The sequence below is a fragment of the Ovis canadensis genome, chromosome 11 (genome assembly GCF_042477335.2).
Source record: "Ovis canadensis isolate MfBH-ARS-UI-01 breed Bighorn chromosome 11, ARS-UI_OviCan_v2, whole genome shotgun sequence".
Taxonomy (NCBI): domain Eukaryota; kingdom Metazoa; phylum Chordata; class Mammalia; order Artiodactyla; family Bovidae; genus Ovis; species Ovis canadensis.
This window is the reverse complement of record NC_091255.1, coordinates 60652079-60665300: the sequence shown is the minus strand read 5'-3', so window position 1 is coordinate 60665300 and position 13222 is coordinate 60652079. Positions and strand designations below refer to the sequence as shown.

General features: G+C 56.4%; 1 protein-coding gene across 6 annotated transcripts in view; it reads right to left on the bottom strand.

Annotated features, from left to right (window-relative positions):
- Positions 1 to 13222, bottom strand: part of TBC1D16 (TBC1 domain family member 16) — an 88075-nt gene that overhangs the window by 5461 nt on the left and 69392 nt on the right. The window contains exons 4-12 of one of the 6 annotated variants that reach the window (XM_069543839.1): positions 10599 to 10745; positions 9394 to 9541; positions 8476 to 8607; positions 8095 to 8259; positions 7411 to 7559; positions 6655 to 6789; positions 5703 to 5889; positions 3491 to 3670; positions 830 to 976 (exon numbers count right to left, since the gene is read on the bottom strand). In XM_069543839.1, coding sequence (XP_069399940.1) covers positions 830 to 976; positions 3491 to 3670; positions 5703 to 5889; positions 6655 to 6789; positions 7411 to 7559; positions 8095 to 8259; positions 8476 to 8607; positions 9394 to 9541; positions 10599 to 10745 — 1390 coding nt within the window. Of the gene's footprint in view, positions 1 to 829; positions 977 to 3490; positions 3671 to 5702; positions 5890 to 6654; positions 6790 to 7410; positions 7560 to 8094; positions 8263 to 8475; positions 8608 to 9393; positions 9542 to 10598; positions 10746 to 13222 lie in introns of all 6 variants that reach the window. The other 5 variants (XM_069543843.1, XM_069543840.1, XM_069543841.1 and 2 more) reach the window with 5 other exon arrangements.

Below are 13222 nucleotides of genomic sequence, written 5' to 3'. Positions count from 1 at the left end.
GAGAGAGGACAGTGGTGATGAGGGACAGCAGGCAGCTAGTGATCCAAGAGCAGCAACAGTCAGCACCCGAGGCTGCTCCTTGTGACAGGCCAGGGTGAGGGCTCTGCCTGCCTCATCCCTTTCAACACCCTGATCCAGCTGAAGGCAGGGGCTATAAAGTTTCACAAGCCGTGCTCCCATGCAGCTCAACCCAAAGACGGCTCCCCCAACAGCCTTCATATGGAAGGTGAACAGGGCTGCCAAAAGTGGAACAGGGCCCACCCTGTCCCTCCCTGGCTCAGCCTGGCCCCATGGCTCCACCTCTCTGCCCTGCAGGACTTCTTCAAGCCCTCTTCCTGCCCACTCCACCCCAGACCCTAGGCCCTCCTCGCTGCCCCTGGAAAACACCAGAAAGCGTTAAGAAGTGGTGTCTCCAGCAGGAGCCTGGGAAGTAGGGAGGTGGCAAAGGCCCCATTTATCCCACTAACCTTGGATGAAAGGTTGGCCACGTCCCCTTCCTAAGCCTTCTGCTTAGTTTTCCCAGCTCTGGGCTATGAGTGAGGTGCCTCACGGTGGAGGACCTGTCTGTCAAAATGGGTACTCTGTTCCTTCCATGAGGAGAGAGGCCTCTTTTGTCAGCCTGATGGGCATCCTGAGCAGCTGCCAGACATTCTGACTTTGGTGGGGAGCTCCCAGGATGGAGGGTGGGGGTGCGGCTCTGCATGTGGGCAGGAATTTATAAATGTGGGGGGTGGAGCTTATAGGGGCCCCTGTAGGGGTGGAGCTCTGGAAGCAGAGGTGGAGCTCTGTGTAGGGAGGGCAGGGCTGCATGTTGGGGGGCCACACTCACCTTCCTGAGAACAAGCTCCCCATTCATGTGCATGGCCAGGTTCCCAAAGTGCAGAAGCATCTGGTCGGTGGCCAGCTGCTGCTCAATGACATCATCCCCGTAGATGGCCACAATGGCCACGCAGATGAAAAGGTGGAAGTAATCTGTCTGGGGGGTAGAGAGTGGGTTCAGATAAGGCCCCTGACCCAGCCCCAGGTCCTGACTGCCAGTAGAGGCCACAAGCAGTGCTATGGGGTCAAGGGCTCCCAGGTGAGGCCGTCTGGGTTTGTGTAGCCCTCGGCAAGCCCAGCAGCCTCCTCAGTTTCCCCACCTGCAAATGGACCAGTGTCAGCACCTACATCCAAAGACTGCTGTGATGCATGAAAGGGCGATGCTGGGGTTGGTCACTGACAGGCAGCTGGTCCCCTTTGGGGAGCCCTCTAGGAGCCTCTCCAGCACATGGGCAAAGAACATGCTCCTCTGAAGCCTGGCTACTACCCATTCTGGGGTCTTGAGAGACGGTGAGTCAGAACCCTGCTCCAGTGGGTGGTGGCACATGCTATCAAGGAAGATGAACTTTCCGGCAGCCACCCACTGGTCACTGTGCTGAGATGACTCTTAGGTTTGTTGGTAAGAAAACTGGGGAGGAGAGCCTCAGAGCCAAGCACAGCAGCTCCGCATAGTTCCCTACAATGAGCCCACCCTCTTTAACCAGATTTCAGGCCCCATTGAGGATTCCGCTGCCTTCCCTGCAGGCTGCCTCACATTTTGCTACCCAGCAAGGCCAGGCCTGCAGCAGGATGCTGGCGCTTGGTCCTCACGGGGTACATCCTGTGTCCTCTCCAGCCCGGATGCTCTGAGGGCACACTGCCTTTGAGTCACACTAGCTCCCGGGGGCAGAGGAAGGACAAGGACCACCAGGAAGCCTGTGTTTAGTCTCCTGACGTCGGCCACCCAGCCAGACAGAACCCTGTTCCTTCCCAAACAGGGCCAGGCAGAGCCTTGGATGCACGGGCAGAGGTTACGGGCAGCAAACACCCCACATCCCACCCACTCTGGAGAGGCCATTCCCAGACTGCCCAGCCCCTTCCCCTGAATTAATCCAGAATAGTCTTGCTGCGGCTCAGAACGATCCTTCTGCAGCTATTTGAATTGCGGCTGGGGCTGGTGGGGTAGGGTGGGGACAGGACATCGGAGGAGTTTCAGGAAGGTTCATGTCCAGCTCCTTTGGGAGAGGATTATGGGGAAGAAAAGGTGGGGCACATTCTAAAAGCGGCTGGAGGGCAGTACCGGACTAACCCCAGTTCACTGGACCAGGCCCAGGGCCCATCCCCCGAGGGCAAACTGGAAGTATAATAAATGAATAAAACAGAGCCCTTCACACTCTGGGGACACTTTAAAGTTAAACCAGCTGGTAGTGACCGCCCCCCACCTCCCGCCAGAGCTCACTCTAATGAATTAGCCTACCCCCGCTACCACCATCCTACTATCCCCGCCTCAACCTCCTGCCACTAATTTGATCAAGGGGTGGGGCCAAATGAGGCTAAATTTAGCCTGAGAAATGGCCCCATCTGTTGGGTGATGCTCTGGGTTCACATGTAACATTAGCTTAAATGTGATGTCCTGAAGGTGGCAAATTTGCTGCTAGAAAAGATGCAATGAGGCTTTGTGCAAAGCAGACACAATTTTTTTTTTCTTTTAAATGTGACCCAGTGTTTTGGACCATCCTTGCCAGTGCTTCCTAGATTCCACCCTGCAGTACACACAGAGCAGGCTAATCCACACAGGAAATGCAGCCCAGACCTGGGCCAGGAGGGAGCAGGAGGAGGTGGGCGAGGATGGATGAATACGAAACAGCCCGTGGTACCAGCAGCGGGCTTCTTCAGACTCACTTCTATCAGACATAATCCTTCTTCAATACTAGTAAGGAGGGCAGATGCTGATGCACATTTCTGAGGGCTGGTGGGCGTGCGCATCTATCAGCAAGGTTTGTCTAATCCAAGCTGCACCAGCTGCCATAGGAAGGAAGGAGGCCACTCTTGCAGAAATGGTCCTGGCCACCTCTCGGATGCGTCAATACTATTTTTTTTTTTTTAAGGCTAATGGATTCAGAGAGACTTGCCTATCCTTTAACATGGCCTGCTTGTTGCTAATTTGGGTGTTAAAGCCTTGTGACAGGGCCAGCGAGAGGCTCTCAGGGGAATTTGTTGAGGAGATGCTGATAATGAAGGACGGCAAGGGGAAATCACGTCCCTGCGAGGCGACAGTGGGCGGGGCCCGGGCTCTCAGAGGGGCTGGCAGGGAAGCAGGATCTCAGGACCCTTTCCCTGAGCCATCCCTAGGGGGACAGGCAGGTGGGCGCTGGGTCCGGCATGTGGGCACCAGCGTCCTGCTTGGCCCCGCAACGTCTTTCACGCTGATTGGTTGTGACAGGAGCGTGCTCAGCCCCAGAACATGGTAATGAGTGCAGTCAGTGGGCAATTTGCATCGATTTCAGTTACTTGGGAGGCAAGTTGCAGGTCGGAGGCTGGCCACGTGGGACTAGAAGGCAGTCGCCGTGTGAGGGGCTGAATGTGGCCTGTGGGGGGCCAGGGATGGTGGAGCAAGGGGACCCCAGAGGAGGTGCCCGGTTACGCAGGCACCCTGCTCTCCTCGTACGCCAGGTGCGCCCGCCTGGCTCACCTGGTAATGGGCCCAGCAGGCCTCCCAGATGCGCAGTGCCTCGGCCTCGGGAAACTCCCGCTTGAAGCACAGCAGGAGCCAGCGATGGCAGAAGAGCATTTGCAAGCCGTCCTCGCCCAGCGAGACCAGGTGCTGGTAGAAGCGTGCGTGGGTCAGCCGCAGCAGCTCCCGCAGGTACAGCTGGGGGCGAGGCCAGAGGAATGAGCCCCCCAGGCCCAAGCAGGCCTGCCTGCCTGGCCCCAGAAGCCCCCTCCCACCAAGGCCCTTCCTCATCGGGCTCCCCTACCCTCAGAGCAGGTGTGCCACACGTGAGGTCTCTATCTGCTTCATGGGTCTCCACCCACTTATTCTGTTCTGTCACTGGAAGTCTGACTCACATCTGTCTTGGTCAGTTTAGCCCAGATTTTGGACTGTTCCAGAGGCTGTGGCAAGGGACAGCAAGAGCAACCTGCGGGGGGCAGGTCTGAGGCTAGGAAGACCCCTGGCTCTCAGGCACCACATGGGCTGTTTCTGACACCCCCTCCTTTCTGAGATGTCGAGCAAAGCTTCCTTTTGACAACGCCCCCTCCCCTGCACCCACTCAACAACCTTCCACTCCGATCACCTAGATTCATCATCTCCCATAGCTGATTCAGAGCAGAGAGGGGGCATTTCTGAACCCCGAGAGGCTTGATTCCTGTGCTTCAGGTCACCACCCAGTGACGTGGGACCAGATTAAGGCTATTTCTGGCAGTGTCCGGCTTGGGCTGCTGACTTCACCAGCACCGTTGTAAAATCGATCTCCAGCAGCTAACGAGTCACGGGGCCATGTGCTGTGGAGCCGTCAGCGGCGAATCATGTCAGAGCCCGTAATTGCCTCCCCAGGTACCGTGGAAACCTGACATCACAGGGCCGACACAGAGAGCGCGGAGTGGGCAGGCTCGGCTGAGATCGCAGCCGGGGGATCCTACGGGGGGGGGTCTTGGTGACTCACAGGCCCCTTCCCACACAAACAGCCCATTGTTCCTACTTGAGACAGCCACTGGGGTGGCATGGAAACTGATTCTGAGGATCCTTCCAGACTGGCCAGTTTCTTCGCCTAGTGGCCCAGAGCAGGGTCAACAAGTCCAGGCAGGCAGCTGACCCCCTTCCTCCCTCCCTCATGGATGCCCCCCGCCCCTGCTCTGGTGCCCCTTCCCTTCCCCTTACGTCCCCACCTCCCTGCTCCTGGCTCCCTCTCCTCCAGTCCCCCTGCTGTGTCCTGCTCTCCTATCCACAGTCTTCATCAGCTTCCTAATGGCTGGTCGACAGGAGTGCTCCTTGGTCTGGCATTTGAGGCCCTCCATTCAGCTCGACCCTCACTGCATGTGAGCCACCAACCTGACTGGGCCACCCAGTGTCACTGCCCAAAAATCCCTGCTCAGCCAAGTCTTGGCAGGCCTGGCAATGTTCATGGCCAGATCCCATGTGCCGTGGAGTCAGCCTGGCCCAAGGAGACATTGGGACTCCTCTTGGTTCCCTCTCTATCACCAGAGCTCTTTCTGTATCACTCCCTAGTACACTCAGCATCCTGCCCATGCACTATCAGCTTCCAGGCTGAGAATCTCTCAGACTGGGGACCCGAGACCACGTCCTAGCATCAGCAGCACCTGACAGGTGATTGGAGTGCACAAAGAGTGGGCACTCCCGGCCCCACCTTACCCAGTTTTGCCTCCTCACTCCCAATTTTCAGTGCTGCCTGGTCTGCGTAGGTTAGCAGGGGTCATGGTGGGAGGAGAGCTGCCTGGGCACAACAGGCCTGCTGCCCTCGAGGTGGGGTTGTGATGACTATCCAGTGGGCCTCAGGGCGGCTTCAAGAGCCCCTCCCATTCCCATCCCTAGGAACCCTGGCTATGTCCCCTGTGGGGGACCCAGATACACCTAAGGACACGTTTTATAAAGCACAGGGCCAGGTGTGATAGTGACCCCTTCTCCCTAGGGAACCTGGGTTAGGATGCCACATGCAGGGAGGAGGGAGGCCACATGAGGAGCCTCTGGACTGCAGGAGTGTGAGGTGGGGATGGCAGCATGTGTCCTGGGACCTGGGAACAGCATGTGTCCCTCTTGGGTGAGCTGTCCCTAGTCCACGGGCCCAGGGCTAAACACCCCCACAGTCTATCAGCAAGGCCCACCTTGGCTTTCCCACTGCTTGGTGACCCACAGCAGCCAAGCCACACACATCTGAGAGCCTCACCAGCTGTTTCTCCATGTCCTCGTCCCTAGGAGAGCTGACAAAGATTGTGTTCTGCATCAGACCCACAAAGCACCAGAAGGTGTCTGACTCGTCCAGGACCTCAGCCAGGATGGGTGCCACCAGGTCCGACATGCCCTGGGAGTAGCCAATGGCTGGGTTGTACACCGCATAGTTCAGCAGGATCCTCCTGGAGATGCAGTGCAGAGAGCAGGGAGGTCAGTGGAGGGTGGCCATAACGTAGCAATGTGTTCTCCAGGCCAGTAGAACCCCAGGCTGGAGACTCTGCGCTCTCCAGGCCCCCATGCTTCACCTTGATCTTAGAGGAAGGAGAGCAGCTCCTGGGATCATCTCCAGGGCTTGGCGAAAGGTAAGGGCCTGCACTTAGGCACTCACCAGCCCCAGTCCTCTAGAGCAGAGCAAGGAGGAATGTGGATCTGATTTTCTTAATGGTCGACTGCCTGTGACAAAGGGTGGGCTGGCAGGGACGTTTTTTAATGGGCTTCTAATTTTGTGCAATTATTTGCCAGGAGGCAACAGAATGTCAGAGATGCCAGCCTCAGCCCCTTTGTGGCTTGATCTCCCAGAGGACCACCCAATGGGAGAGGGAGACACTCGGGGGAGGCGGGTTCACAGCTGGTGTGGGCCAAGCAACTGGCTTGGTGGATGCCCAGGGGGCAGGGCCTTTGCTGGTACCTTTGGGAGGGGCTTCCAGGCCTTCCCTGGGTCACTAGGACAATAAGGGACCCACTGACATTGCCTAAAATAGCTAAGGACTCTCTGATTCTGGGGCACTGAACCTAGAAGAAAGATCCTTGACCCCTGCAGAAGCTTCTGCGGCTGGTCCACTTCCCAGAGGGTCAGCTGAGACCTGAGGGGTGAGGTGAGGCTCCGCGGCAGCAGATGGGAGTGAAACCCAGTTGGGAAGGAACCCTGCTGGCTGGGGAGGCGGTACCTCATGCTCTCCACATTGGGATTGCCTTCGCCTCGGAAGAACTGGTTGCTCCGATCTGTCCGAACCACATCCTTGTCCACGGTGAACTGAACGTTCCGCCAGAAAGCTCTGTGCTCTTCAGGGGTCATGGAGAGCCTGGCACGGAGGATAGAGCCCGCTGGGAGGTCAGCAAGCGTCCCACCCGCTCCAGGCCACCAGGGGCGCCCCTTCCCGCCCTGCTCGAAGATGGGAACTGGGGTCGTTGGCCAACCCTCCAGCTGCCACTGACTCCGGGCAGGGTAGGGGCGTTGTGCACAAGGCTTTCCCAAATTAACTCGGTCTCACTGGTCCCAGCGTCTGGGGGAGAGCTCACCGAAACTACAGGGTCTGGGAGGCCCAACAGACCTCAGCAACCCCAGTTCCCAGCTGCCCTCCCCTCGACCCCAGCCCCGCTGCCACCCCAGCGTTCAGTAGTGGGATGTCAGCGCCTCCTTAAGTATGTTGAAAAAGAATTCTAAAACCTTGACATGCGAGCTAAAGAGAGCCAGTCCCGGGGCCGGGCGCGGGGGTAATGACTGCACTTATCCAGACCCATCGCTCACGGTCCTGGGAGACCCATTTTCCAAGGAAACTATGGGTCACGGAACATATTATCAATGCTGAATTGCACCTCAAATTGCCTTTCCAAATGGCATTTCCCTCCGCGGCTCCGAGGGGGGGCGGCGAGGGTTTCCCCTCCGCGGTTCGAGGGGGGCCCCGGTCGGGCGCTGCGGTCACCTTTTCTGCTGGATCTCGGCGTATTCCTTTCTCTTCTGCACCCGCAGCGCCTCCCTTTCCTCCGACGTCGACTCGTGGCTGTAATAACGCAGCAGGAAGGGCCAGACCTCCCCTCGGATTGACACATCAATGCCGCCGAAGAAAATGGCCTGGAGGAAGCGGCAAAAGTTGGGGAGGGGCCAAAGCAGGACCGCTCAAAGCACCCCCAAATCCCCGGAGATCTGTGTTTTGGTGGCTTTGCTGCGCCTTCTTGACAACTGATGCCTTGATTCAGATCGCTGCAATTTGCACATGTTTAGAAGGGGAAAGTGCCGGCCCCCCATTCCCATACAGGACACAAACCAGGCTCATTTCAATGTCAATGCCCCCCCCTGGTGCGGCGCTCAGATTAACCTGTCGTTCTCACGTCAGGGCCTTAATCCCGGTTTTGGAATCGCGGGCGCGGGCTGCGAGCTCTTCTATACACGCTGTCGCGGGGTACCCCGAACCCGCTCCGGAGGTTGCTTTTTCATCGCAGCGGCTTTGATCGCTCTATCGGGCGCGTTCACACAGCCGCTGGCGTCAGCGGACCGACCGCCGCCCACCCCCCTCGTCCCCGAAACCCGGCCGGAGGCAGCGGCCCGTGGGCGCGGCCCCGACCCCTGGCCTCGAAGCCGCCGGGCCCGCGGACGCGCCGGGCCTCACCTTGCGAAGCTTGTACTCCTCTTCCACTTGCCCCAGCGCGTTCAGGTGGCGGAGCCAGGCCGCCACGTCCAGCCGTCGGTACATGCTCTCCTCGGGGTGCGTCTCGGAAGACGGCAGCTTGGGACGCCGGATGGAGAACTGCATACACGTCTTTTCGTCGGCGACCTGCTGGACGCGAGGACCGTCGGGGCGGGGGGGCGGGGGGTGTGTAACAGTGGCTTAGACGCTCGGCTTTCGAAGCCAGCCCGCGCTCTTCGCGGGATGTAAACGCCTCCCCCCCTCCCCTCTTCTGAAAGGAGGGGGACGCCTCTCCCCCGCATACAAACCCCTAAATGGCAAGTGTAATTAGACGCAATTAAAATGAAAATACCGTCCGCTTACCACGGTCCCCCCTCGCGCTCCCGGCTCCCGGCCCACTCCCACCGACCGCCTCTCGCCTCCACTCTCCCTCCGGCCCCGCCGCAAAGACGGAATTAATGCCTGGGACGGCCAACTTCCCTCTGCCGGGAGGGCCTGCAATAAATTACATGTGATTGGCCACATACAAAGGGATGGCTGTTCTGCGAGCGGGGAGCCCGCCTGTCAGGTTGTCTCCACGGGCAGTCACGGATCCAGGGCAAAACTGCAGCTGACATTTAATTCAAAAATCAAAGGTTGTTCAATGTAGGGGGAAAAAAAAGCCATGCTACTGTAATAAGGGAAGCCAGCAGGAGGCTCTGTGGGAAGGAAAGGAATTTTAAAGTCAGCCCGTTTCTAATAAGCACATACACTATCTTAAACAGATAATTAAAGAGCTCTTATTACATTTGTACGTAGATTGAGGAAAATATGGCAGGAAGCCTTGTCAAAACATGATTTTTCAAGTGCGGAGTACTGCCTTTACCAGAAGCCTGGGCACATGTTTTAAACCCAAAGTTGCTGCTCTGTTTGCCCCCAGCGACCACAGGTCACACCCTTGAGGCCTGGGACTCCAAGGGAGAGAGTGGGTGTTCTGGTCTGGGTTGGAAGGGAGGCAGGAAGGGAGGGGAGGGGAAGGGAGGGGAGGGGAAGGGAGGGGAGGGGAAGGGAGGGGAGGGGAGGGGAAGGGAGGGGAGGGGAAGGGAGGGGAGGGGAGGGGAAGGGAGGGGAGGGGAGGGGAAGGGAGGGGAGGGGAGGGGAGGGGAAGGGAGGGGAGGGGAAGGGAGGGGAGGGGAGGGGAGGGGAGGGGAGGGGAGGGGAGGGGAGGGGAGGGGAAGGGAGGGGAAGGGAGGGGAAGGGAGGGGAAGGGGGGGCAGCACCCATTCCCCCCTCCCTAGCTACCTGGTCTTTGAGGTGCGTCTCTGTACAGTATTTCCACTGCTGAAGCACGTCAGGCAGCTTGTCCAGGCCACCGTGGTGGAAGTGGAACACCTTGTACTGGCTTTCCCGACTGGCGACGACCAGCTGGCCACTGGTGCAGGCCTCATCGCTGAGCGGCCATTGGAGGGGGGGAAGAGAACAGACCCATGAATATGTAAACACGGGTTTTTATTTCCAAGTATAATCAGAGGCCGCTATCACTCGACCTCAGAGGCAGGAAACAGAAAGTCCCCCAGGAGTTTGGCTGCTGGCGGGAAGCAGACAGAATTATGCCCTCACAGAAGCCATCACCCTCTTTGCTGAAGAAGGCAAAGCAGCTCCCTCCTGGGGAGGCCCCAGGTGGGACTGTCCTCGCCCCCAGGAGATCTGCCAGAGCAGCCTTCAGTCCCCACCCCTGCCGGCCAGGTCACATCCTCCCTTCTGTCCTGGATACCATGGAGATATCATGGAGATATCATGATATCATATCATCTGTCTCCTAGGGGTGGATGCCCTGACATGGAATCAGATTTGGAACCCAGATGGGTGGGCACTAAGGGACTCCCCTCCAGTGGGCTTTCCATTTAGCACAGAAGTCACTCTGGGAAAATCCTCCAGGGAAATTCACTATATGTGCCTCAGGGCCATCGCCCAACCTTGACTGCCCTTTCCTGAAACGCAGGATAGGGCTTTGCATGTGGGAACCCCCCCAGAGGCACAATTGCTTCTTTGAAGCACTGGTCTTTGGCTGGTGCTGTCCTGCAGCTTTCAGGAAGAGAGACATGAGGTAGCTGTTAGGTGGGGAACTGAGAGGGATGGCCCCCCATCATGAAGAAAATAGTGCCTCCATCTAGAAAGCCATAGCCTATCCTAAGCATGCACTGAGCAGCTGGGCCTCTGACTGGGTGACCGGGAGCTCCCTGCAGCTACTGCTCTCTGTGTAGCCCTGGTTTGTCATCTTGCCCCAAACCAAAGCACAAGCAACAGCTGCTACCATCACGCTGAAGGCAAAGGAAAGAGTTTGGGAGCTACTGCGGGGCAGCCATTGTGGGGCACTGCCTCCAGGGCACTAGCGATTGCTGGGAAGCAGACGGTTGGGAGTGTTAGGGTCCTAGACCCAAGCACAGCCCCCTGGGGACACGGCAGGCACACAGGCAGCTTCCAGAACATGGCCAAGAGGGCCTCACCTGAAGAAGAGGCGCAGGGAGCGCATCTGGCCCAAATCCACTCGGAACACACCACAGATCTGCTCCAGGGCGCCGGCCCTCTGCGGCTCGTCCCAGCGCTGGGGACCGTCTGGGAACTGCAGGTGGGCATCCACGCTGGAGGGGGAGCTGGTGGAGCAAGTCATATGAGGGCCACACGTGTCTGTCGTGCAGTCATGGGGGGAAGGGCAGGGAGGGCTTGGGGAAACCATTTAAACATGTGTGCTGCTCAGAGACATAGCGGAGCACATTGTGCAGAGAGGTTCTCCATGAACATCCATGAATGAATGAATGAATCCCATCACAGGTCTTGCCCAACTACTTTAATGTGGATGGGAAAGCACTTTTGTGACCAAATTCTGTCCTACCTCTGTAAAGGCACTAGGCTGTCATAATGACAGCTGAGGTCCTACTGACTGGGTTTGAGCCCTTGCTGTGTGACCCTGGGGGAAGTTAGCAAGCTTCTCTGAACCTTTGTTTCTTCCTTTGCAAAGTGAAGATAATAACAGGCCTTCTAGTAGAATGAACAGCGCTTGGTGCTGGGCACCCTGGTTTTCAAGGCTTGCTAAAAGAGGCCTGTTTTGTGACCGTTTTAGACAGCATGGGGCTTCCATGTGGGTTCACACTGGTTCAGTATTTTCCTGAAAAAATATTGATTCCATAAGGAAACATTTCGGCTGCAATGCTATTAATACTACCAGTAAACACTTAGTTGAGCCTGGCTCTGTGTTAACCACTTGCCCTGTGCTTTTTATCACGTATAATCTTCACAATAATCCTAGGAAATGAGCAGTTATTATCCCCATTGTACAGAACAGGAACTAAGGCTCAGAAAGGTTAAGTAACTTGTCCAAGGTCACACAGTTAGCAGGTGGTAGAGCTGGGATTTGAACCCAAGCTTTGTGGCATACATCTTCACCAGGGTATTCGATGGCCTCTCAGTTCAAAGTTCAGCAATACCATCCCATTCTTTTATTCTGCCTCTTTAAAAAATTCATTGTTTTATTTGGACCCTCGGTTGCAAAATATCTTATTTCATGGAATCAGCTACATGGCAGGTAAAATGACGTCTCTTGAGATTTCATAGTAAACTCTAGCAGATGACTGCTAAAATAGAGTAAAGGCAAACATCGGTCCAACCCCAACATCCTGCAGAGCTAAGAGTGCAGTCGCTTTAGCCCGCTTTTCCTGTTTAAGCCAAGAACATAAAAAGTGTTGGAGGCAATTAATCTGAAGGCACCTCTTCCTCAGATGGGCACCAGGTCTCCAAAGGAAGCTACTCGGGATTGTTCACGCACCATCTGTCTAATTCGGAATTTCCTCAAAGAGGACGAAGACTGGCCTTAGAACCTTTGCTGCTTCTAGAACAGCACTGGGCCTGGTGTGCTGTTCTTCCCTACCTGCCTAAGGAGGTGGGTGGAGCCAAGTCCCCCCATTTCTGAGGGGCACCTGGGGTCTCCCAGGAAACAGACTCAGGTGAAGACAGACAGCCGGATGGGGAGGAAGGCAGACAAGCTAAAGCACGCGGCCACACGACAAACCCAGACCCAAAAAGGCTGAGGGATTCCCTGTCCTCCTGAGGGGACCCTGACCGGGCTGCACTATGCAATGATTGTTTGCAAAACAAGGCAGGCCGCAGGGCTGAAGACAGCCCCCCACCAAGCCGCTTCTCGCAGCATTTCATAATCTGCTTATTGAACAATGAGGCCGCAGTGGCCAGAGAGCATGTGCTTGGCATGCTTCCCGACTGGGCCGGCCCATCCGGGCTCACCTCCAAGCCCAGCCAGAGAGGGGCCACTAAAGGGTGGCATTATTTCCAGTCCCCCCTCCCTCAGCCCTCCCCACCACCACTCCACATGCACACACACAGCACGATCCTCTAAAATCTGCATGTTCTTCCCAACATGCTACATGCTGCTCACCCCACAGGGCAGGCCATGGTTTGCAGAAACCAGATCCAGGATGGACACTGGCTCTGGCAGAGTCCTGGCTGAAGCTACTGCTCCCCTGCCGTGGTGGAAGGACTGAGGCCCTGAGGGGAAGGAGCCCCAGAGAGAGGGCACCCCCCACAACACCTTCCTGTAGCAACTTGCCCCCAGGCAGAAGTCTGCCTGAACCCTTTTACAACTCCTGTAGGGGAAATTATTTGCATTAATTGATTGATTGATTAATTCAAGACCTTGTGTTGGGACCTACAGCTGGGGTTCCACCATTCAAACTGGAGCAAAGTTGATGGAAGCCTTGGTTCTTGTTATTTCGGGCCTGTTGCAGCAGATGTCTGTACAGTCATCTAGGTCACCAAGGGCCACATCTGCTTCTGCCTCAAGATCCATTGCCATGGGGTTAAGGGCTGTATCTCGTTTGCTCTTCTGCAACTCCAGCTCCCAGTACAGGCCTGGCACAGGACACAGAGATTTAATACCCATGCCTGGGGTGAAATTTTAAATGTCTGGGAATTTTAAAGTCACAGAAAAAAAAAATGGAAATAAAATCTTGGGAAATTTGAAATATGTATAATTTTTTAAAAATCTTTTTATACATGCAAAGCCCTTTGGTTTTAGGAATATTCATATATGCTGCATATAACCTGGCTTGTTCATAAAATT